We start from the raw sequence: 27,098 nt of genomic DNA on the forward strand, positions 1-27,098 counted from the left end.
GTGTTTACGTTTCAGAATGAGCAGAGTGTTAACTCTGTGTGAAAGTAGCCTAAAGGAATTCAGTGACATTTTAGGGAACTAGTCCCAGACAACCCCCTTTAAAACTGATTTAAAGGAATTAACTAAAGTTTAAAGGAACTAAATAACACCAAATCTTAAAATTAAATGGATCTTTATCAAGCTACAACTTTAGCCCCATGTCTTTGATATACCTGCAAAAGATGATCATATAAAATCTAAGGACATTGTCTATTGTTGTGTTTGTCATGGCAGGTCAGCTGGACGTCATGAAAACTCACATAACCCATAGATAGATGTAGCATGTTTTATTTTTTTAGAAAAACCCCTGAAGGGGATCTCACATGTTGTGGAGCATGTAGTGAGATCTTTAAAAAGCACCTCCAATTATAAAACCACTTTAATAATTTTACTTTAGTGCATGTGAATATTATTCACTTTGTAATATATCTTATTAAAAAAATCTGTTTCCCGCTCCACTTACTAAGCTGCTCCACTTCTCCTTATCTTCACTCAGACTGTTTCTTAAAGGGGCTTTATCATTGGAAAAAGTCATTTTTAACTAAGCAAATACTTGCATATCCTTTAGAAAGGCTATTCCACACCTACCTTTTGTATGTTAATCACCTCAGTAGTTTATGAATGAGCCCATTTTTATTCATATGCTAATTAGCCTCCAGCGAGCATCTGAAGTTTCAGCGAGCTCACTCTCTCCTCTCTGTGCTGTGTACTGTAGGCGAGAGCAGGGAGATGAGTGATCAGCATCAGCAGCCTGTGCTGTACACACAGCAGAGTGTGTGCTCGCTGAGAACTTCCTGTGCACACTGGAAGCTAATTAGCATATGAATAAAAATGGGCTCATTCAAAAGCTACTGAGGGGATTTACATACAAAAGGTGTATGTGGAATAGCCTTTCTAAAGGCTATGCAAGTATGTGCTTAGTTAAAAATGACATTTCCCAATAATAGGAAAAAAACACAAAAAGCACCGCGCAATACCTAGCGCATTATCCCTAGATAGTTGAATACTTAATCACTACTTAGGGCAATAAATAATCACCTTGTGATATGTATTTAAAGTGCAAAACAACAATATCACTCAAGAGGGTTGTTCAGCAGCAAGGATCCCCATGGTAAACATGCCGTAGAATTAGATACACTCTTGGATGCGCTCCATCTGTCCTTTGGAAGTGAGTCGGATATATGTAGTTCATTTCCGACTGATGTGCAGAAGGCATCCTTCCCTGGGCAGATATCCATCACTCAGCCTAGTCGGTCGGCGCATGAGCGTTAGATGGAGCGCAGATGCGTTCCATCTGCTGTATGTGAAAGCCGGACGTTTACAATCCTATTCCGGCGCATGCGCACTAGGTAATTCCGGCGCATGCGCACTAGGTATTTCCGGTTCGGTGGAGCGCATATGCGTTCCACTGCGGTGCCGATGGTACGGGTTACAATGTATGTGGTGTTTAAGGGGCTTTTTTGTGAATACACCCTCGAAATGAAACTCCGGAAGATCATTAATTAAGGTAATATTTATTACTAAATTATCTATTTCTGGTAAAGGTTTGCACAGTTTACTAACCGGAAGTGAAATGGAGGCAAATCACTTCCGGTATCTCGATATTGCTATAAAAGGAGCCTATATTGTCAATGTTTTAAAGGACAAAAACAGACACTTGAAAAAGGGACGGGCTGCGTCCCGAAACGCGTTGTGTGTTGTCTATTATATGCTGAATAAAAATCGTTGGAAGGGTAAGCGCGGATCCATTGATTTTACTTTGTCTTTTCCATACATTTGGATGACTGGTCTTGATTGTATTTTATTTCCCAATAATAGATCTTCTTTAAGATAGAGTCCATATCCTTATCCAGTTCACACAAAGAACTCTATGGAGAAGGGGGGGGGAGTAGACTGTTAATTAATTTATTGCTTTATTGTGTGCTGTGGTAGAATCTTACAGCAGGGTCAGAAAAGGTTCCTTCATAATGTGCATTTTGAAGCAGCCTCCTCTTCCTCTCCATTTTAGATTAATACTAGAGGGAGGACCCGGCTTCGCACGGGTATATTACATGTTATGTTTGTGTACTGGCCCCATAAGAATTGTCCAATTTTGCACTGGTGTATTTTGTATGTGGTTTGTGTGTATGTCCATAAGCGTCATGTGATTATGTGTATCTCATTTTGGATGTCAGTGAAAAACCTGTGATCAGTTGTTATGGATACCTGGAGTAAAGCTGTATCTAATCCTTCCCCGTGTAGTACTGTGTTTAGATGCAAGTGTCTAATTCTTGTTGGTGTGGTACTTTGTGCAGATGCACATATCTAATCCTCCCCATGTGATATTGTGTGAAGAGGCGCGTATCTAATCCTCCAGTAAGTGAAACTGTGTGCAGACGTGCGTATCTAATGACTCTGGCGTGTGGTACTGTGTGCAGATGCGTGTATCTAATCCTCCCCCATGTGGAACTGTGTTCTGAGATGCGTATCTAATTCTCTGGCATGTGGTACTGTATGCAGAGGCCTGTATCTAATCCTCCCCTGTGTGGTATTGTGTAAAGAGGCGCGTATATAATCCTCCCCCGTGTGATACTGTGTGCTGAGACGCGTATCTAATTCTCTGGCTTGTGGTACTGTGTGCAGAGGCATGTATCTAATCCTCCAAAGTGTGATACTGTGTGCACACATGTATCTAATCCTCCCCCATGTGGTACTGTGTGTAGACGTGCGTATCTAATCCTACTGCATGTGGTACTGTGTGCAGACGCGTGTATCTAATTCTATGGCATGTACAACTGTGTGCAGACGCGCGTATCTAATCCTCTGGAGTGTGGAACTGTGTGTAGACGTGTGTATCTAATCCTACGGCATGTGGTACTCTGTGCAGACGTGTGTATCTAATCCTATGGCTTGTACAACTGTGTGCAGACGCGCATATCTAATCCTCTGGAGTGTGGAACTGTGTGTAGACGCGCGTATCTAATTCTACGGCATGTGGTACTGTGTGCAGACACGCGTATCTAATCCTCCCCCATGTGGTACTGTGTGTAGACGTGCGTATCTAATCCTACGGCATGTGGTACTGTGTGCAGACGCGTGTATCTAATCCTATGGCGTGTATAACTGTGTGAAAACACGTGTATCTAATCCTCCCCTGTGTGGTATTATGTGAAGAGGTGCGTATCTAATCCTACAGTGTGTGGAACTGTGTGTAGAAGCATGTATCCAATCCCCCGGCATGTGGTACTCTGTGCAGACGTGCGTATATAATCCTATGGCATGTGGTACTGTGTGTAGATGAGCGTATCTAATCCTCCCCCGTGTGATACTGTGTGCTGAGACGCGTATCTAATTCTCTGGCTTGTGGTACTGTGTGCAGAGGCATGTATCTAATCCTCCAAAGTGTGGTACTGTGTGCACACACACATATCTAATCCTCCCCTGTGTGGTATTGTGTGAAGAGGCGCGTATCTAATCCTTTGGCGTGTGGAACTGTGTATAGACGCGCGTATCTAATCCTACTGCATGTGGTACTGTGTGAAGACGCGTGTATCTAATCCTATGGCGTGTACAACTGTGTGAAGACACGTGTATCTAATCCTCCCCTGTGTGGTATTGTGTGAAGAGGTGCGTATCTAATCCTACAGTGTGTGGAACTGTGTGTAGACGCATGTATCCAATCCCCCAGCATGTGGTACTGTGTGCAGACGCGCGTATATAATCCTATGGCATGTGGTACTGTGTGTAGACGCGCGTATCTAATCCTCCCCCATGTGGTACTGTGTGCTGAGACGCGTATCTAATTCTCTGGCTTGTGGTACTGTGTGCAGAGGCATGTATCTCATCCTCCAAAGTGTGGTACTGTGTGCACACACACGTATCTAATCTTTCCCTGTGTGGTATTGTGTGAAGAGGCGCGTATCTAATCCTTCGGCGTGTGGAACTGTGTGTAGACGCACGTATCTAATCCTACTGCATGTGGTACTGTGTGAAGACGCGTGTATCTAATCCTATGGCGTGTACAACTGTGTGCAGACGCACGTATCTAATCCTCTGGAGTGTGGAACTGTGTGAAGATGCGTGTATCTAATCCTATGGCGTGTACAAATGTGTGCAGACGCGCGTATCTAATCCTCTGGAGTGTGGAACTGTGTGTAGATGCCTGTATCTAATCCTTCGGTATGTGGAACCGTGTGCAGACGCGTGTATCAAATCCTTCAGTGTGTGGAACTGTGTGCAGAAGTGTGTATTTAATTTGCTGGTTTGTGGGACTGTGTGCAGACCCGTGTATCTAATCCTCTGGTGTGTGATACCGTGTGCTGATCTGTGTATCTAATCCTCTGATGCGTGTATCTCAGTTTGGATATCAGTGTTGTATTGTGCATGTGGAGTGACCGTGTGTATTGCAGTTGGAATATGAGTGAAAGTCTTGCAGGTTTGTATTGGCTAAGGGGGGGGGGGCACTGTGTTTGGAATGCTGTATCTTAGCAACGGTACGTCCGAGCGAGTTGGAGTCTCGTCTTAAACCTTCCCGGATATCTGAAGTATCTCTGTACCAAATTTGGTGAAGATCGGTCCAGTCGTTTGGTTCGCATTAGAGCACAGACAGACAGACAGACAGACAGACAGATAGACAGACAGACAGAAATTCATTTTTATAATATAGGGAGATGTAAAAAGTAACTTAGCTTAATAAGTGAAGAAGGAAACATATTTCTTTAATAAGATACATCACAAAGTTTCTTATATTCATACTATTAATTTATGAAAAGTTGTTTTATACTTGGTTGTACACTTTAACCCTGGATATACAAATTTGAATGTATCCTGCTTTTGAGATTGAACAAAGTATGTTTAAAAAAAAAAATCAAGTGCCAAACCACCATATTTTTGCTGTTTCACCTAAAAAGTACACCTGGCCCAGAAAAAAAAGACACCCTCCTTAGACTTCAATAAGGTCAAATATATCATACATGAGGTAACAAAACTAAGTTTAATAAGATTGGTCTGACTCTAGGTTCACACCTGCCCTTGGGTCTCCATTCTTCAGGTTCGCTTGGGGACCTGAAAAATGGAAACCCAATCCACTCGAAAAGTGGAAATCTTCAGACCCTATAGAATATAATGAGGTCTGCCAGGTTACCACCTGAAAAATGCAGAGAGAAAAAGCCTGCTTGTAGGACTTTTCTCATTGCATTTTTCAAACAGAATGGGGGACAGAATCCCCAAACGGAATCCAGGCGCAGGTGTAAATCTACCGTTCCTGAAACTTTTCTTAATTCCTTTAAATCCAGTTTGCAGGTAATGTAAAACTCTGTGATTCATATTACCCGCAAAGCGGATATAATTCTGGCTAATCTCATTGACACATTACAGAAAAAAATCTGGAGTGAAAATTCTACGATTTAAAAAATACTTGTGTTTTCGTAAATCACAGCATGACAATTATGGCCATTTAATACATGGATGACCCAGGTCTGCTTTTGCTAGAGTGCTAGAGCTTTTACTTGCAGCAGTTCTCTGCTCTGGCTGACATTCGCTATGATATATATATATGCCATTAAATGCGCATTCCCATCTCGGTAAGTCACAACATGAGGATATGCCATAAAAGTCTGAGATGGGAACAAAACTATGAAGGACATATAGAAAAGGTGTAATGTAATAAGACAATCTTTTTGATCCGCAAGAAATTAATATTCAGTAATTTTAGTACAACTAGTAAAACTACGCAGCATAACAGATTTTAGAAACCATTCATGAATTTCCATCTTATGTTTAAATTAATATAAAAGTATAACAGCATTCTGAGTGACTTTTACCTTGCTATGTGCATAAACAACAGAACCTAATAATTTCCAAGTCCCGCCTCTCCGATCCATGCGAACCATACGTAGAATCTGTAGAAACCGAAGACTTCGGAGTGCTGATGTAGCAAAAATATTTCCCTGAGATCCAGCAGACACAACTGCCACAGAAGCAATAAGAACTATGATATCTAGAAAACAATCCATTCAACACAATATTAGTTAGTTGGAATTATATAGTGTACAATGTACATTCAATTCTAAAGTATAAATATTGGCAACCTCCAACTCAAAGAGATGGGTCTGGTGTTACTAGACTTTCATATCATAATGAAACCACATGGATCTTAGGAAATGTTGTGCTTGCATAATCACACCATCCATGTTTTCTTTATATTCTGTTTTCCAACAAAGCAAGTTATTCCTTAACTATATTACAGGGAACAACTTGCAGCTCATTGGGGACCGACTGCTCAGAGCACTTGGCTAATTTTGGTGCTCTCATTGAAATGAGTGTAGTGGTATGAACGCTGTCAGACCGTTACTCCATAACTGGGGACGAAAGTTCAATTATTCTCTTGATCAGGAGGGGGTCTGAGCGGTTGGACCCACACTGAATTGCATGTTATCTCCTAGCCTATGGATAGGAAATAACTTGCTTCATTGGAAAACCCTGAGGCTAAGGCTCCACGTTGTGGAATTCCCCATGCTGCGTTTTACAGTATCAGCAAAGTGAATGTGATTCTGGCTAATATCATCCACAAATTGAGGGAAAAAAAAAGAGCTGCGGAAAAGCTGCTTCTTAAATCTTTGAAATATGTTAATTTTAGCTGCAGAATCATGAGAGTAAAGCCAAAACCAGGAGTTCATTAAAACACAGAGAAAATGTTCTATCTAGAGATGGGCGACTTGATTTGTACTGAGCTGAGTTCGACCCGAATATTCCAAATTGTTTGGTTTTTATGAACCCGAACAAATACAGAGTTGTATTGGATGAACTAAAATGGCCACCACATTATATTCTGGGGTCTCTTTAGACCCCATAGTATAAAAAAAATTGAAGCCCAGGGGAGAAGAGAGAAATTCATAGACATTCATACACCTTTTCTTGCCCCTTTTTAGCTTCCTTGCAGTGTCCGGTGCTCTCCTGGAGACATCTAGCGCACTTCTGTGATGCCATCAGCCCGGACTCAACGCTGAGACCATGATTGAGCCTCAGCAGTGACCTGGGCACGATGAGCCTCATAATATCATGACGCTCAGCATGCCCATGTGACCAAAAGTGACCCAACCACAGGCCTCAGTGGGCAATGACAACTCTCCTGGGCCTCCACCTAGGAGGGTGGGATCTGAAGATACCCCAGAATATAATAATGTCAATTTCATATTGACATAACTTAGTCTGTCTTTTCCTTAGAGATAGATAGGTTCCTAGTAGTCCTAAAAGAATTGTACACTATGTTTTAAACCAATTTAAAGGATGGTTCGTACCAAACTTGTTCAACCTGAAACAAATCAGGGACCCAAGCCATAAATACACCACGAAACAAATCTTTTAGGTTCACCCATCTCTAGTTCTGTCATTTATAGATATTCATCTACATCTGATTTTGGTTGCAAAAGGCAGAGCCTCTATCATTACACATAGCAAGAGATGCTGCCACTATTGATTTCAATGACTGGGCCGGCTCCAGCAAAGATTGCAGCATTAGAATTAAGTGTCAAAGCAGTACAGAAAGTCTGACTGGCCGTAGTGTATTGGCGCTTGGTACTGAATTCAAATGGGCCAGTCATCATATGACAAGAATGGGAGCGAACCTGTCTATTCCTGAACTGATTCACTCATCTTAGCTGATTTCCAGGCTGTACCTATACTCTTTAGCAGTGGCCATTAATGGAGCAGCCCTCTACTTCTTTGCCATATTTCTGTAAACTTGCTTACCTATTACACAAAATGGTTTCCGGGCATATCTTAACCTTCCCTGCCATCCTCGATAGCGACAGCAGCAACCAGCAGACCATATTCGAATAATATACTCCAAACCAAACACAACAATCATTACAAATTCCTGAAATGAGAATAAAAACTTATAAATGCAAATATAAAAAAAGGAAAGTCTAGAAAATAGAAAATAATGTTATATATACTGCTCACAAAGAATAAAGGGAGCATGTAAAGCATCACAATATAACCCCAAGTCAATTACACTACAAGGATAGCAATCTCTTCAGTTATGCTGGGTATACAAGGCACTTTTTTTTTACTGAATAACTGCATGCGGTTTTCAGTTACAGAATGGAGACATGTTACTATACATTTCACCTATATGTTAATGGATGTTAAACAGAAAACCAAATGTGTTACTCATATCTGCAATTACAAATTGGTCTTCAGTTTAAAAAAATAAAAAAAAACGCCATGTAAGCCAGTTTTTGAGCGTATCACAGTATAGATAACTATTATGGTATTACAGGCGGTAAATCATGTCAATCAGGGATTAGAATACATAAGCAATTGTGAATACATTTCACCTGTTTTGGTGCAAATGAAGTTGAAATCACATGCACTGGAGAAGCAACAGCTAAACAAAAAATGAATGATTTGGAAGGTAATAGCCACAGACAATTGTTTTGTCTTTGTCTGAGAATTTACAGTTGGAATATAAATTTAGTTCACCGTGAATGTATGCTCAAACTATACTACACCCATACTACACTTTCCACCAAACACATACACTTTTACCATCACCAGGCTTCCTTAGCGACCCCCTATGCCATTATCATGCTTCCCAGGGGCCCTGCATGCAGTATATGTTCTCTAGCGGCTCACCACATTATAATGCCCCCCAGTCATCTTCAGATACATACAATTGCTCTCCATTGGCCCCCAGACACCTAATAATGTTTCCCACTGGCCCCTGGGATAGTAGGACTAAAACTATCTAACTTTTTTTTTTTGGGGGGGAGAGGTGGGTTTCAATTCTCCCCTCTATTAGATATCATCATCCATTTGACATCCAGCCATTCTATGTTCCAGGGTTGTTTCTCTTTCCATAATGAAAAGGCAAGCACACTCAGTCAAGCATGCATGTGTATGAAGAACTAGAAAGAACAGCGGTTGGTGTGAACAAATATTGTAAGGACCAAAAATGGTCAAAGGAGAGACAGCTGATAAACTGGCATGGTTACCCAAGTCATAGTGATACACATGGGGTGCTCTAGTCAAACAGAAGACCTACTGTAGTGAAGTATTTATATGCAGATGCAGACATCAATTTTAACACACTTATACTTCTGACATTTAGGTTGGACCAAGCCAATGCAACAGACATTTATGACAACGTTCTGTAGAACCTTTTGTGAACAACAATCTATTACATTCTTATTCTTCCTTGAAAAGGTTGCATGTGTTCAAAAATGTTCTTTACCGCTATGTTAAAAGCTCTACTTATGTCTGAAGCGGGAAAGGGCTTTATGACTAGTCAGACTACTTATCAAGGTCACAATGTCTCTATTAAATGATTCCAGATTATCAAGAATGGTAGGCATTATATCTCACTGTATTAGTTAGTAAATTATTCTTAGATTTTACAATAGCAGAAGAAGAGATGACAAATGATGATCCCACAATGATAATCTTACTTAGGGCTGGAGGATTAGAACCTAAATCAAATTCATGATTGATTGAACATTTTACCTTCATTATGAATAATGAACGATTATTTTATCCCCACCCCCCACCCCTTTACATGCTGATTCACAAAATGCAAAAAGTGGGAATGGCCTATTGTCACATTCATTCAATTACTAAAATGTATTGTGCTAGTAAAGCTTTATAAAAAACACGAAAACTTGGTAATCTTCAGTAGTTGATACCTTTTCCTTTTACCAAATGGAGGATACCAGAATCTACCGGACCATCATGGACCTAAAGACACTTCTGAAGAAAAAATTTACTTTGATAAAGGAGCCTTTTGCGTTCCGAAACGTCAGCCATTTGTCATCATTATGAGTTAGCCATTAAAAAGGTATCAACTACTGAAGATTACCAAGTTTTCGTGTTTTTTATATTTCCAACCCACTGGCTAACACGGTACAACAACGAACATTTTCCTTTTAGTAAAGCTTTAGTAAGTTATACTATGCACACACTTATGTATATATATAATTGCTAAGATGTAGTAACTCAGCACAGCTCAAATAAAAAAATGGAAGGACTTATAGTTTTCTTTTTTGCTTAATCCAATTCTGGTTTTGGCTCAAAAAATACAGCAAAATCTGCAACAACAAAGCACATTTTCTGTAATCTGTGTCCTCGGCCTTAGGGTGCATTGACATGGTGAAAAGTGAAGAGGAATTTGAGGTGGTCTTCCTCATCCGATTCCACCCCACTTTTCAACTTCTGGCCTCAGTGTATCACTAGTGACGTCACCAGTAACCTACATGAGATCACTGAGGCTAGTGACTGGCTGTACCAGCCCCTGCTGTCTATGGAACAGAGGGATTGGCTGCCCAAACTGAGGACCAGGAGGCAGTCTCTGTGATAGTAATATTATCATGGTTCATAATATGGTAAAAATGATATTAGAAGCATCATACTCCCTCCCCCAGAATAAAGGTAATGTTGTTTATATTGAATGTGAACACTGTATAAAAGAGTTAAGAAATTTTTTTCCAATACAATATATGTACCCTAAAATGAAAAAAATACAACCTGACCACCAAAAAAACAATTACTCATAAATTGGAAGGTAAATTAGCCAATTTACATATGAAGGACATTTGAGACTTGAGTTTATTGAGGGATCTGTGAAAATGGGCAAAAAATAGAACTGCTTAAGACAGACCATCAAAGGAATAGAAAAAATAGAACCAATGGGACAGATTTAGGGCGTTTTGTCTACCAGTCTTAATAAAAGCCCTGACTGATCGAATTGAGATAGATAGGCACTCTCTAAACTCAAGCTCGAAATTGAAGGCACGTAAAACCTCTCTTTGCCGTGAAATTTCTCAAGGAACATCGTGCCAAGGCTTAATTTTTATTAGCAGACACCAGCATCTGAGAAAATGTCTGCTAATATGGATCTCAGGTTTCTGAACCACCATGGAACCACATGAATCCAAGGTTCGTGTCCATTACTCAGGTTGGTAGTTGTATTAATGCAAGGGCTGGGCAATTAATAAAGAAATCGAAGTTAGCTCAATTAATCAAAGTGAATTTGCTCTAATCGACTATATCAGTTATTTTGCATCCATGCCATGATGTGTCACACTGCTGTTGATGAAACGATGTGTCAATGACTGTACACTATTTAGTCAGAAGCGCTGATATATGACTAACTGCAACCAAAATTCAGTCTTATATAAAGAAGGGTTGTGGCATGTAAAACAAGGGTGTCCTAAAGTAATTGTTCATTAACCTGAATTTAGTTAAAACATCTATTATCATCACAATAGAGTAAGTTCAGTTTATTTATTGGCCCATACAAACACTAAAGACCTCAATACAGACCAACTAACCCAGCCAGCTATCTTATGTACAGTATATAGGGGTCTCCTGACTGTACCTGAGAGCATTTGGCCAGCAGTTATTAAAGCTTTATTTACAGCTTAAAGCTTAAATCCTGCTGTAGTAGGAAACTCCTGAAAGACTGTAAAGACTTGTTTATACAGAATGATGCTTGGACGGGAAGAATGGTGATCAATCATATAACATGTTGACCAGCAAATGTTTGCATTTCCAAACTGGCCGGAGGAGGAACAGTTGCTATTGCCAGTGTTCTCCCCCCATATAGTTATGTTATGCTCTGTCTGTAAATGATCTGAGAAGCATATTGTAATTTATTTTATTACTATTATAATCAGTCACTGACACTATTATTTTTGTGACTTGAAATTCAGTGGTTTATATGCTTAATTATTACTTACGTACCTAAGCAAGAGTCAAAGGGGTCTAACTAGCGCCAATTATTTAATCATGGAATATGGAGATTCTTGTGACAGCTCCAGACCAGTACCAGGGAAGTCAGGGAGCTAATGTCCCTAGTAGTTACATAATTATATAGTTAATGGCTTGAAAAAAGACCTGAGTCCAACAGACCCAAATGATCATTAAGTGAAAAAATATATATTTTCCTGACCCCTGCTAACAATCAAGAGAGAGCAAAGAACACTGTACACACAATCCTATACCCATCTGACCTCCTTGACCAGAGTGCACCACCCTGATTCCTTTTGGTAGTCTGTCCTGCTAACAGTCAGGCAGATTCCTGGATTCACATTCATATTCTAATTTTTTACCAACTCTTAAGTGTTTGTGATAATTTCTATAAAATAAGATAATCTAGATATCTAAATATAAATATGTATCTAAATATAGATATTTATGTTAGTTTTTCTTCTTACACTAATTTGTCCAATTTGTCTTATGACATTTTAGAAGAGTATACAACTAACTCCATATGTTGTAATAAAGGGGCTGTTCAACTCATTTATAATATATATATATATATATATATATATATATATATATATATATATATATATATATATATTTAAAAAAAAAAACAAGTTTACCATGTATATTTTACTGTTCCAGCTCTGGGTAGCCTGGTTGGCAATGTTGTTGGTCCTTGATGACTTCTGCTTGTGTCATTCTGTGCAGATCACCATTGCAATCAATCACTGGTCTCAGTGTGACCTGTACCTGTACCAGACTTGTGTACAGGTCACTGCTGAGGTCATTGATTGACTTCAGTGGTAACCTAAACAGAAAGAGAATGTTGGAAGAAAACATCATGGTGTGATCGGGATGCCGAAACAGGAACAGAGGATTTGTATATAAGTTAGGTTTTATTCATTCATACATTGTTTGCAGCCAATAAGAACACATTTGAGTCAGACAAGCCCTTAAGGGTTCGTTCACATCTGCACCCATTCTCCGTTCATACAGGTTTCCATTTTCTGCACAAAACAGAGCAGGAAACGGAAAGCTGCAAGGACTCTTTCAAACCCATTCATTTGAATGGGTTTGAAAGGTGTCCGGCCGTAAGCGCCAGTGAGCATTTTATGCTCTCCGCAGCGAAACCGTTTTTTTTTTAAACGGACACAGAGTCAGACATGCAGTACTCTGTGTCTGGTTTAAAAAAAAACAAAAAACGGTAAAACACTCACCAGTGCTCACAGCCGGACCCGGTCTGGCAGCTTTCCGTCTTCTGCATGCAGAAGACAGAAAGCTCAGAACGGAGTCTGGGCGCTAGTGCGAAAATTACAGCTGAAAATTAAACACTGAAAAGTTCACACTGAACAATTAGTCCAATTATTCTATACCCATAAAGCCCATCAATGCTATGAAAATATAAGGCTTTTTTAGAATGCTTAAAATCAAGTAGATAAAATTTTCATCACTGATGTGTAAAACAGTTCAACAAGGGAGCAATTAACACATTGTTTATTTGTTTTTAATTAAAAGGTTTATTGTAGGTTTTCTTGTAAACTAATTGTATTTCCCACATTGCGGCTCAGAGCTCCAGAATGTGCCGACAGTGAGTATAAATTTTGAACAGGTCTTGTTCCCTTATGGAGGCATAAACTGAATAATGTCAATGTTCTACTATTATGTTGATTTAAAATTAAATGCAAAATCCTAAAGAAGACTTTTATTCTCATAAGCCTAAATATTACATATAATTTTCACAAAACTGATTATATCTGTATTTTGGGACTTTTGAAATCTTTGCTAATTTTACAATTAGAGATGAGCGAACAGTGAAATATTTGATATTCGTTATTCGTGTGGAATAGCCGTTCAATATTCCACTATTCGAACGAATATCGAACCCCATTATAGTCTATGGGGAAAAATGCTTTGTTTCAGGGGAACCCACTATTTGACTCAGTAGGGTCACCAAGTCCACTATGACACCTCAGGAAATGATGCCAACACCTCTGGAATGCAACTAGGACAGCAGGGGAAGCATGTCTGGGGGCATCTAACAAGCCCAAGTCACAGTTTTACCCCACCATCACAGCCTATCAACTACACACTTTCTGCACTCCAAAAAACCTCTATGAGGCTGCCTTCACACAGAGTAACACCGGGCTTGTAAAAATCCTCATTCACAGCTGTACACGCCAGCGCTGCGGAAGGCTTCCAAACACTTCCCATTCACTTCAATGGGAGCGCTCGTAACTCCGGCTTTACGAGCGCTCCCATTGAAGTGAATGGGAAGTATTCGGGAGCCTTCTGCCTTCGGGAACCTCATAGATTGTAAGCTCTTGCGAGCAGGGCCCTCAGTCCCATTGTGCGAAATGACGTTCTTTATGTATCTGTCTGTACCCTACAAATTGTACAGCGCTGCGGAATATGTTGGCGCTATATAAATAAAATTTATTATTATTATTATTATTATTATTATTACTCCGTATGAAGGCAGCCTGAAAGTGAGAAAATACCTGGAAACCTTCTTTCCTCCCCAATTGGATGGACAGAAACCCAAATTTTAAGCTAAATAAACCTTACCAAGTACCCCTTTAAATCATGTTGCCCATGACAACCACACATGGAATAGGCAATGGGAAATCCAACAGTACCCACCCTTAACTGTTATTGTGTATGTGTGTATGTGTGTGTGTGTGTGTGTGTGTGTGTGTGTGATGTGGTAAAACCTTCCAAAATTCACTTTTCTGGCCCTTAACGTGAGCTCTTCCAAATTAAGTTAGAGGCCCATAAGCTGAGCTACCAGCAGAGATTGAGGCCCTTTAGGTGACTTCAGCCTCTTACCAGCAGAGTTTTAGGCCCTTTAACTTAGTTCAGCCTTGCACCAGCAGAGTTTTTTACCTTTTGGGTGAGTTGAGTCTTGCACCAGCAGAGTGTTAGCCCCTTTAAAATTGCTAGCCCCTAAAACGGTGGTTCCAAAACCATCACTCTCATTGTGTGGGATTGCTGCAGTGGATTAGACTGAGGACCCAGACATTGACCTTGATTTTGATTGGGAAATTGATAACATTTTGGCATCAAGTAACTTATTTAGAGGACCACAAAGGTGGAGAATTGGCTGCAACCACTACTACCGGTAATGGTCCTCTAATATCGGACTCTACATTACCTCTACTGGGTTCTGATCAGGTGTTAATAGTCCAAACAGCATGCTCCAGTACTTTAGATGTAGATCAGAAACCACTTTCCCTTCCGACACCAGATTTAGCCAAGCTTCATCACCATCGTCATCATCATCATCATCATCATCCTGCTGAGATGGAGCCACTAAAGGAAACCTTGCCTTCCAAGGCATGTTTTGGAGCTGTGACTGAGCCAACTCTAAACACAGAGTCCTTTTGAACTGAACAAAATTCACCAGCAGTGTTTTTGGCCCTTAGGGTGAGTTGAGCCTTGCACCAGCACATGTCCTGTAACATCAGGTGGGCCCTAAGTTTTGCGCCTTGCACAAAGTTCCACTTGACCACCGACGCGTGGACAAGTGCATGTGGCCAGGGACGCTACATCTCAATCACAGCACACTGGCTGAATGTAGTTGAGGCTGGGACCAGGTCGCAAACTGTGGCGGCCTGTCTTGTCTTCCCGCCCCAATATTCCTGGCAGGAGTGCTGAAACACCACCCTCCTCCTCCTCCGCCGTTAAATCGACCCCAGCTATGAGCTGGAAACGCTGCAACACTGGTGTGGGGAGACGTCAGCAGGCCATGCTGGGTTCTGATCAGGTGTTAATAGTCCAAACAACATGCTCAAGTACTTTAGATGTAGATCAGAAACCACTTTCCCTTCCGACACCAGATTTAGACAAGCTTCTTCTTCATCATCATCATCATCATCATCATCATCATCATCATCATCATCCTGCTGAGATGGAGCCACTAAAGGAAACCTTGCCTTCCAAGGCATGTTTTGGAACTGTGACTGAGCCAACTCTAAACACAGAGTCCTTTTGAACTGAACAGAATTCACCAGCAGTGTTTTTGGCCCTTAGGGTGAGTTGAGCCTTGCACCAGCACATCCTGTAACATCAGGTGGGCCCTAAGTTTTGCGCCTTGCACAAAGTTCCACTTGACCACCGACGCATGGACAAGTGCATGTGGCCAGGGACACTACATCTCAATCACGGCACACTGGCTGAATGTAGTTGAGGCTGGGACCGGGTCGCAAACTGTGGCGGCTTGCCTTGTCTTCCCGCCCAATATTCCTGGCAGGAGTGCTGAAACACCACCCTCCTCCTCCTCCACCATTAAATCGACCCCAGCTACGAGCTGGAAACGCTGCAACACTGGCGTGGGGAGACGTCAGCAGGCCGTGCTGAAGCTCATCAGCTTGGGGGACAGACAGCACACTGCCTCCAAAGTGAGGGATGCCATCCTGGATGATATGGCAATGTGGTTTTTGCCACTGCATCTGGGCCCAGGCATTTTTTCGTGTGTGATAATGACCGGAACCTGGTAGTGGCTCTTGAGCTTGGCAGCCTCCAACACGGTCCATGCCTGGCCCACGTTTTAAACTTAGGCTACGACTAAGAACACTTTGTGTTCGAATCGCGTCAGTTTTTCTGGACGTTGCATGCACTGATGTGAGGTCTTGGTCATACTGGCCACCTCATTTTTATGTTCTCATCTATTATATATTAAAAGTTAAGTTTTATGAAGAGATGGATTGCTGGAATTTTATCATCATTATCTTGTATCTGCAAATCTCCAGAGCTGAAGGAATCGTATTCCGGAGCACTCCAGGCTCTCTGTTTGTCGTGAGTTCAAAATACAAGCTTTTTTGATATCGTGTTCTATAAGAGGGCTGTGATACTTCCCTTCTTTCCTCCCCCTGTACAGTTTGGACACGTTTTAAACTTATTGGTGCAACGGTCTTTAAAAATGTACCCCAATGTTCTTGTGCTACTGGTGAAAGTGCGGCACTTGTGCACCCACTTTGGCAAGTTCACAGTAGCTGCTGCTAGCCTCAATACACTCCAGCAATGCCTACATCTGTGTGAAGCACCGGCTGTTGTGCGAGGTCACCACACGCTGAAACCCTAGATACCATATGTTGAGCAGGGTGTGTGAGCAGCAGAGACCTTTGATGGAGTTCCATCTCCAAAACCCAAGGGTTCATCAAAGTCAGCTCCCTCAGTTTCTGCACCATGAGTGCCCATGGGTGGCAGACTTATGTGAAATCCTATCCAATCCTTTCCACTGGACACTTTACAAACTCACTAGAACCTCTATGAAAGTGGATAAATAATTTGAAAACGTCTTTCCTCTACATTAATATGGACAGAAACATAACTTTAAACCGAAAAAAACAGCATGCAGTCATCACAATTCCTGATATGATAGCTGCGTTAAGCAGGGTGCAGGGTACAACGCAGACCAAGCCCGAGCACCAGGAACAGATGTTACAATGGCTAGCGGATAACGCTTCCAGCTGCTTTTCCACCAGCCAGTCAGTCACTACCTGCAGTCGTGTTCATACCCAAGAGTCTGCCCCTCCTTCCTCCCAACATGCACAATCTTTCCAACAGAGTCATCCCACCCTTGCCCCCTCCCAGGATCTCTTTTCGGGTCTTTTTACTGTCTCTCCCTCTGTTGAACTACTTCCCGAATCCCAGGAGCTACCAGATGACTTTGTGTGTCCTGATGCCCAAATACTGGAGCATCCGCCATTTCCTACCAATTTTGTGGTTGTGGACCAGCAATCGGCTTTTCTAGGCCTCAGTGATGACGAGACACAGTTGCCATCAAGGCAAGCTGTGGTTATGTGCGGTTTGCAGTAAGAGAAGAGTGAGCAATTGGAAGAGGAGTTGGTGGACAACAAGGCCTCCGACCCGACATGGACAGGGGTGATGTCTAGGGGGGAAAGCAGTGTAGATGTGGAGGCAAGCTAAGCAGGAAAAAAGGTGGCTAAAGGTAGAGGCATGGACAGGGGTGATGTCTAGGGGGGAAAACAATGTAGATGTGGAGGCAAGCTAAGCAGGAAAAAAGGTGGCTAGAGGCAGAGGCATGGACAGGGGTGATGTCTAGGGGGAAAGCAGTGTAGATGTGGAAGCAAGCGCAGTGTTAGGACTGTGCGGCAACTGCGGCCGAGGGGTCGGGTCGCTGCCCGTCCCTCTGCGGTAGCGTATTGCCGCCTGTCACTCCCTCCTTGTGACGGCAGTCAGGTTTAGCAAGGGTTAAACCCTCTTGCAGCCAGAGGGTGTGGTCAGGCTGTGACTGACAGTCGTGTCGACCAACCACCTCCGTCTTGGGCAGCTGGCTTGGCCGAAAGTGGACCGCCCTTTCCCTTTATAAAGAGGGAGGTTCCTCAGCCCGCTGCCCTAATGTCAATTTACAAATGCACTGCGTGTGCTCAGGATAGCTAGCTAGTTAGTAATTCTGTTAGGCAGAAATTGTAGTTCAGGTAGAACTCTATTTCCTAAAAAAGGAAAAAAAACCTTAGTTGTTAGCTGCTTGGTGTGCATCAGGAAGCCACTGTGTGCACACTAGCTTATTGTGGACAGTCTAGCACCAAAGTGCTGTCTAGACTGAGTCCTTGTGCGGCTGCTCTGACCTGCACAGGCCGTTGTGATTGTACAGAGCGAACTAGGGTGTGTAGAGGGCTGGCAGTGATGTCTAACTGTCAGACCCTGTTCACACCAGTGCGCTTCTGTGGTCCAGAGCCCAGCGGGCTCCTTTGGGTTTCCTTTGTTTGTTTGTTTTAATAAACCCAGCAAACCATAACAGTACATTAGGGCCAGAGCCCCGCCGCATAATGGATTCCCATGCTCATTTGGCGAATCTGGTGAGCAGCCTGAATACTCGCCTGACCACAGTAGAGCGTCGGCTGCAGCAGTCTCCATCTGCAGCCTCCACTGACATTTCCACACTGTCACAAACTTTAGTTCAGGCTATGGCTCAACTAGTGTGTAATCTGCCGACTCCTGCGGCGTTACCGTGTCCTCTCTTACCGCCGGAACGGTATGCAGGTGATCCGAGCGGTTGTAGGGGATTTATTCACCAGTGCACCACATGTATTGAGGCATGTCCCAGCCTCTTCCCTGAAGAGAAAGCTAAGGTGGCCTTTGTAGTGTCGCTGCTTACCGGAAGAGCTTTGGCCTGGGTCACCCCCTTGAAGGAACGGGGCGCGGCAGAGTTGGCTACACTAACCTCTCTGCTTGAAGCGCTTCGTTTGGTGTTTCATGGCCCTGTGCCCCAGTCCACCTATGCATCTCAGCTCTTGCGGTTGCGACAAGGCCAGAACTCGGTCGCTAATTTTGCCATCGAGTTTCGAACCTTAGCTTCTGAACTGGATTGGCCAGACAAAGTTTTACTGGCTATTTTTCGGGAAGGTTTGTCCTCACACATAAAGGACGAATTAGCAAGCAGGGAACCGTCTGCCTCTCTCGCCTCCCTTATCAACACGGCAACACGTGTTGAATAACAATTATCTGATAGAAGAGTGGAACGGGAGGTTGAATATAACCTAGGGCCACAAAGGGGGGTCTCTAAGCCCATTGTTGCCCTGCCAGTTGAAGGGTCCACGAAACCCATGGACACCTCTCAAGTTTCCCCTTCTGGTGGCAGCAGAAGAAGGAAAGCTAAGGGGGTGGTCTGTTTCCGTTGTAACCAACCAGGGCACATTGCCCCTCAATGCTCTAAACCACCGGGAAACGAGTCTGTCCAGTACCCTGGGCACGCTAAAACCCCTTACTCGTATCCGGTTCCCAGTAGCCCTTAAGCTTGAGAGCAGGTGGGTCAATACTAGGGCATTTGTCGATTCTGGGGCCATGGGGAACTTTATTTCAGAAAAATTCGCCCAGGAACATGCCATTCCTATGAGTGCGCTTGAGACCCCCATTGACATAACGGTGGTCAACGGGTCACAAATCCACTCACGGATCCGTTTTGAGACTCCGCCTATATTTCTACAAAGCGGAGCACTACATATCGAGCAGCTCTCCTTTCACATTATGGAGGGTTTAGCTGATGCGGTATTGTTAGGTCTCCCCTGGCTTCGCTGGCACTCTCCAGTTATAGACTGGAGGCAGGGGGAGATCATTAGTTGGAGTCCGGAGTGTCAGGAGAGATGTATGATACCAGTACAGCCAGCCGTCTCTCCAGTGTTGCCTCCGGAACTGGAAGGCTTGCCCCCTCAATATGCAGGGTTTGCAGATGTTTTTTCTAAAAAAGCAGCTGAAACTCTGCCAGAACACAGGTCTTACGATTGTGCCATAGATCTGTTGCCAGGGGCTACGCCACCTCGGGGCAGGGTTTACCCTCTCTCCCTTCCCGAGACTCAGGCGATGTCTGATTATATTAAGGAGAATGTTGAAAGGGGATTCATACGGAAATCCTCATCTCCCGCAGGCGCGGGCTTCTTCTTTGTGGAGAAGAAAGATGGCTCCCTTCGCCCGTGCATAGATTACGTTGGTCTAAATGCCATCACAGTGAAGAATAGGTACCCCCTGCCCCTCATTGCTGAACTATTTGATCGGTTCAAGGGGGCCACCATTTTTACCAAATTAGACCTACGGGGGGCGTATAATCTGATACGTATACGCAAGGGAGATGAATGGAAGACTGCGTTCAACACCAGGGACGGTCATTACGAATACTTAGTCATGCCTTTCGGCCTGGCCAATGCCCCAGCAGTTTTACAGTCATTTGTAAATGACATCTTCCGTGACCTCCTGCAGACCTCAGTGGTGGTATACTTGGATGATATTCTTATTTTTTCATCTAATATGACTGACCACCGGCGAACAGTGCGCATGGTCCTCTCGCGCCTGCGTAACAATCGGCTTTACACAAAGTTAGAAAAATGTTTGTTTGAGCAGGAGAGACTGCCATTTTTGGGGTACATTGTGTCAGGCGAAGGCCTCCAAATGGATCCTCAGAAGCATGAGGCAATCCTCAAATGGCCAAAGCCTCAAACTCTAAAGGCAGTTCAGAGGTTCTTGGGTTTTGCCAACTATTACAGACAGTTCATTCCACACTTCTCCACACTAGTAGCCCCCTTTCGGCTTTCACCAAAAAGGGAGCTAACCCTAATAATTGGACTCCCGCAGTAGAACAGGCGTTCTCCATGCTAAAGCAGCGATTTGTAGAAGCGCCCGTTTTACACCGACCAGACGTGTCTATACCTTTCTGTCTGGAGGTGGACGCGTCTTCCGTGGGAGCGGGGGCTATGCTGTTCCAGAGGAACAGCGTTGGGAAAAAGGTCACATGTGCCTTCTTTTCCAGACTCTTTTCCTCAGCAGAGAGGAATTACTCAATTGGTGACCGTGAACTCCTAGCAATAAAATTGGCGTTAGAGGAGTGGCGCCATCTTCTAGAGGGGGCTGCATATCCTGTGCACATTTTCACGGATCACAAAAACCTAACCTATATTCAGTCTGCACAGAGACTGAATGCTCGCCAGGCGCGATGGGCACTTTTCTTTTCTCGCTTTAATTTTGTGTTACATTATGTACCTGGGGAGAAAAATTTGCGGGCAGATGCTCTGTCCCGCTCCTTTGTCAAACCTGATGAGGAGGAATCTGAGGCCAGACTAATCATTCCCTCTGAAAAACAACTGGTGGTCAACCCAGTGAATCTAACTCGGGTTCCACCTGGGAAGACTCTGGTTCCCTTCTCACAGTGACAAGAAGTGTTGTCGTGGGGACATGCTTCCCGTGTCGGTGGACATTTTGGTCTCCGGCGCACCAGGGAGTTGATCTCCCGGCACTACTATTGGCCCTCTCTTTCTAAAGATGTGCAGGCCTTTGTGCGAGCTTGTGACATTTGCGCTCGCAACAAGCCCTCACGCCAGCATCCAGCCGGCTTATTGCACCCTCTCTCTATACCGGAATCACCTTGGCAAATCGTGGGTATGGATTTTGTCACAGACCTGCCAACGTCATCGGGCAGGAAGGTAATTTGGGTGGTGACGGATCATTTTACCAAAATAACTATCTTAGTGGCGTTACCAGGGCTGCCTTCTGCCAAGGAGTTGGCACGTCTTTTTATTAGGCATGTCTTCCGGATTCACAGTATGCCAGAAAAGATAGTCTCTGATTGAGGGTTGCAGTTCACGGCACATTTTTGGAGGGCACTGTGCCAGTTGATGCGCGTGGAGTTATGCCTGTCGTCCTACCATCCCCAGTCTAATGGTCTGGTGGAGAGGATGAACCAGACTATGGAGACCTACTTGCGCCACTTTGTCTCCTCCCGCCATGATGATTGGGTGGAGCTGTTGCCATGGGCAGAGTTTGCACTTAACAATGCGGTGGCTGACTCCACGGAGAAAACGCCATTCTTTATGCTGTATGGTTGTCATCTGCGCATCCCTCTGCCCATCCCGGTGATCTCTGACGTGCCGGCTGTGGCCGATTGGGCCGCGCGCGCCAGAGAGGTGTGGGATCAGGCGCAGGCTTCCATGAGTCGGGCAAAGGACAGAATGAGGGCTACAGCTAATGTTAGACGCAGGCCTGGGACGGAATTGTCCTCGGGGGATCGTGTCTGGCTCTCTTCCCGCCATCTCCGTCTCCGGGTTCCTTCACTGCGGTTTGCTCCGCGGTTTGTGGGTCCATTTAAAGTCCTGTCCCAAGTAGATCAGGTGACATACAAACTGCAGCTACCCAGGTCTTGGCGAATCAACAACTCCTTCCATATCTCTCTCCTGAAACCTCTGGTCCTAACACAGTATTCTAGGCATCTTCCGGAGGAGTCTGAATCGCCTCAGGATGATTTTGAGGTCAAAGAGATAATGGATGCCAAGACTATTCGTGGTAGGCTGTTTTACCTGATTGACTGGGCAGGTTATGGTCCAGAGGACCGCACTTGGGAACCTGCGGTTCACGCTCCACGACTTGTGGCGCAATTTGAACGGAACCGGAGACGCATGGCGTCGATGTGCCATGGAGGGGGGGGTAGTGTTAGGACTGTGTGGCAACTGCGGCCGAGGGGTCGGGTCGCTGCCCGTCCCTCTGCGGTAGCGTATTGCCGCCTATCACTCCCTCCTTGTGACGGCAGTCAGGTTTAGCAAGGGTTAAACCCTCTTGCAGCCGGAGGGTGTGGTCAGGCTGACTGACAGTCGTGTCGACCAACCACCTCCGTCTTGGGCAGCTGGCTTGGCCGAAAGTGGACCGCCCTTTCCCTTTATAAAGAGGGAGGTTCCTCAGCCCGCTGCCCTAATGTCAATTTACAAATGCACTGCGTGTGCTCAGGATAGCTAGCTAGTTAGTAATTCTGTTAGGCAGAAATTGTAGTTCAGGTAGAACTCTATTTCCTAAAAAAGGAAAAAAAACCTTAGTTGTTAGCTGCTTGGTGTGCATCAGGAAGTCACTGTGTGCACACTAGCTTATTGTGGACAGTCTAGCACCAAAGTGCTGTCTAGACTGAGTCCTTGTGCGGCTGCTCTGACCTGCACAGGCTGCTGTGATTGTACAGAGCGAACTAGGGTGTGTAGAGGGCTGGCAGTGTCGTCTAACTGTCAGACCCTGTTCACACCAGTGCGCTTCTGTGGTCCAGAGCCCAGCGGGCTCCTTTGGGTTTCCTTTGTTTGTTTTTTTTTAATAAACCCAGCAAACCATAACACGCAGCAGCAAAAAAGGTGGCTAGAGGCAGAGGCATGTACAGAGGCAGCAAGGCCAAAGATTTTCCGTGTACTAGCCACTCGCACAAAAATCGCCCATGTTGGCAGACATATGTGAGATCTTGCCTGTCTTTGAGATGTCCACCAAGAGGGGCAGCTGTGACGACGCATTAGTGACGGTAACAATCCCGCTCCTGTGTGTGATGGAAGAATCCCTCATCGCCATCAGGGATAACGCATTGTACGCTGAGGAGTTGGGCATAGGAGCAGAACCATCCCAGCAGGATAGTCAGTACACACTCCTGTCCGCTTCACAGTGTATATTGATGGAGGAGGATGACGAAGTGGCAGATGATCTCATTGTCACACAGGAGCCTAGCGGCACCCCCTGGCCAAAATACTGCCACTGAGGGGCCTAGTGTCACCAGGATGGACAAGTATAGGCTCATGTTGCGGGAGTACCTGGCTGACTACAGCCCTGTCCTCTCCGATCTATCTGCGCCCTACACTTAGTGGGTCTACAAGTTGGATTTGTGTCTGGAACTTGCGCTATACGCCTTGGAGGTCCTTTCCTGCCCTGCCGCCAGCGTGCTATCAGGAAGGGTCTTCAGCATAGCCGGTGGCATCATCACGTATAATCGCAGCCGGCTGTCAGCTGATAGTGTTGACCGGCTGACTTTCATCAAAATGAACAGCCAATGGATAGACCCATCATTTACATGTCCACCAGTGTTAAGCACCCCGACATGAAGTTTCATGTGTGTGCTCACCCTCTACAATTTCTCCTCATACTCCTCCACCATGAGCATTGCACAATTCTGCTCCTATTAGGCTCAATCCACCCTGATTCCCCCCAACTCTGCTGGGTAGAAGCTCATTAGAAGTCATGCCAAGTAACACACTTACACACATGGCTGACTTAATGTTGAGTTGCTTTTCAAGAGATAAAGGCATAGTTCACATCATGGAGAGCAAACAATACTCAATTCTTGCAATCCTCATCCCCCGGTATAAGTAAAAAATCTTGTCCTTTGTTCTGGTAGGGGAGAGGAAAAAAATCGCAAAAATGATATCTAGATATGGAGGCAAGCTAAGCAGGAAAAAAGGTGGCTAGAGGCAGAGGCATGTCCAGAGGCACAGGGCAGCTGCTTCACAAAAGCCAGGCCTGAGGCAGCAAGGCCCAAGATGTTCCCTCTTCTAGCCACCCGAGAGATACTCCCCCATCGAGGCCATGTTTTTCGATGGTGTGGAGATTTTTCAATGTCTGCCTCTGACACTTTGTCGAGTTCATCCTCATCTGCCCCTTTTCCTGCCTCTGCTCCTCTCACCTGCACTATCATGCTCCTTTTCCCAGCAACTCCCCATCTCCCAGGCCTTTCATCGCCGGCAGAAGTGCAGCGCAACCCCTCCACATGCCCAAACCTTCAACGGCCTCATATCAAAACTGCTGGCCCTGGAGATGTTGGCGTTAATGCTAGTGGAGACTCATGCCTTCCGTGACCTGATGGCAGCTGCGGCACCTAACTATGATGCCCCTAGCTGTCACTACCTCTGTTGGTGTGCTGTCCCTGCCTTATGCCAGCACGTGTCCCCTAACATTAGTCGGGCCTTGAGTTCCGCGCTTTGCTGTAAGGTCCTCTTGACCACCGACGCATGGACAAGCACCTGCGGACAGGGATACTGCTTCTCTGTAATGACAGCCTGGGTGAATGTAGTTGAGGATGGGCCTGAGGTGGCCTATCTCTTCTCCCAGCCCAAAATTCCTGGCAGGGCCTCTCTGAAAGCCTACTCCTCTGCTGCAACCTCGACCACATCTGCAAACTGTAAGTGCTTCAGCACTGGGGTGTGGAGACGTGAGCAGGTCGTGCTGAAGCTCATCAACTTGGCTGACAGAAAAAACACTATGTGACTGCAATGTGGTTTTCCCCGCTGCATCTGGGCCCAGGCATGTTGGTGTATGTGATAATGGCCAGAACCTGGTAGCAGATCTGGAGCTTGCCATACTCGAACACAATCGACACATGACCCACGTTTTCAACTTGTTGGTGCAAGGTTCTTTGAAACCTACACCATTGTGCCTGATATACTGGTGAAAGTGGGGCCATTTTAGTAAGTGAAAAGTAGCCTCTGCGAGGCTGAAAACATTCAGAGCACACTCCTGTCATCTTCGCACCATTGGCTGGTGGAGGAAGACGAGGGGGATGAAGTGGCATTTCCTTTCACTGTCCCACATGAGGCTTGAGGGTGAAGTTCAGTGCATCCTCCTCCCATTCTCAATCATCTTTCCATGTGCCCCCATAAAGTATAATCCTCCTACAGTCACCTGTACATTATACACCCCCACATTATAACATTTCCCTTCAAATGCCCCAAAGTATTAAGTCCCTCTCCTGGTGCCCCTGTATAAACTAGCAGAAACTAGAGGGGACATTGAACTGGGGGCAACTAGAGGCAGACATGTCCCCCTCCAGTTACCCCCATGGTTTAATATCTTCCTCCAGCTGCCCCAGTTTAATGTCACCCTTCACCTGCACCCTAGTTTAATGTCCCCTCTCCATGTGCATTCAGTTTAACTGCCCCCTACATCTGCCCCCACTCCCCCCTCTTGCTCACACATGTTGTCTCTTCTCTCTTCTTTTTCATCCAGCAGCCTCCATTGCTGGAAACTTGCAGCAAGCACTCATTCCCATGTGGCTAAGCCCACTAACAAGTCATAGCTTATCCTGGTGATAGGCTGTGATGACGTCAGTACAGGTCCTTGATCAAACTTCCAAAAGCTATGCGGGCCGTACAGAAGCAGTCAGAGGGCCGGATGTGTCCCGTAGGCCGTACATTGTCCAGGTCTGGGCTAGACTGACACACAGCAACGAATCTTCAGCTGTGCTACAACAACAAATGCAAAGGATCAAATATGAACCTGCCTCCTGCGTGAAGCATGTGCCTGGATGATGGTGCAGAGGCCCAAATGAACAAACATGTTACAGAAAATCAATATTTGGTATGACCACTCTTTGTTGGAGGAGTCCTGGATATGATGATATGGTCCGCAAATAGCAATGATTTCAATATCATACAGTGTATCTGGGATTACATGAAGAGACAGAAGGATTTGAGTAAACCTACATCCACAGAAGATGTGTGGTTAGTTCTTCAAGATGCTTGGAACAACCTTCCTGCTAAGTTTCTTCAAAAATCTGTGTAAGTATAACTAGAATTTCTTTTTTCTTCATTAGTTTAATTTGTTAATTGACTAAATAAACTATTTACAATTCTATTGTTTTTTTTTAAGCCTTCTATCATTCTTACTTTGCAGAATGTTTTCCACACCTGCCTAAAACTTTGGCACAGTACTGTACATCACAGACAGGATTATAATGGAAGATCACATATCTCTAGCTAACACTAGAGATGAGCGAACACTAAAATGTTCGAGGTTCGAAATTCGATTCGAACAGCCGCTCACTGTTCGAGTGTTCGAATGGGTTTCGAACCCCATTATAGTCTATGGGGAACATAAACTCGTTAAGGGGGAAACCCAAATTCGTGTTTGGAGGGTCACCAAGTCCACTATGACACCCCAGGAAATGATACCAACACCCTGGAATGACACTGGGACAGCAGGGGAAGCATGTCTGGGGGCATAAAAGTCACTTTATTTCATGGAAATCCCTGTCAGTTTGCGATTTTCGCAAGCTAACTTTTCCCCATAGAAATGCATTGGCC

General features: G+C 44.4%; 1 protein-coding gene across 2 annotated transcripts in view; it reads right to left on the reverse strand.

The window, feature by feature from the left end:
- Nucleotides 1-27,098, reverse strand: part of KCNQ5 (potassium voltage-gated channel subfamily Q member 5) — a 504,835-nt gene that overhangs the window by 117,824 nt on the left and 359,913 nt on the right. For both annotated transcript variants that reach the window (XM_075268353.1, XM_075268351.1), the window contains exons 3-4: nt 7,768-7,894; nt 5,841-6,016 (exon numbers count right to left, since the gene is read on the reverse strand). In XM_075268353.1, coding sequence (XP_075124454.1) covers nt 5,841-6,016; nt 7,768-7,894 — 303 coding nt within the window. The remainder of the gene's footprint in view (nt 1-5,840; nt 6,017-7,767; nt 7,895-27,098) is intronic.

Source organism: Leptodactylus fuscus, chromosome 3 (genome assembly GCF_031893055.1).
Source record: "Leptodactylus fuscus isolate aLepFus1 chromosome 3, aLepFus1.hap2, whole genome shotgun sequence".
NCBI lineage: Eukaryota > Metazoa > Chordata > Amphibia > Anura > Leptodactylidae > Leptodactylus > Leptodactylus fuscus.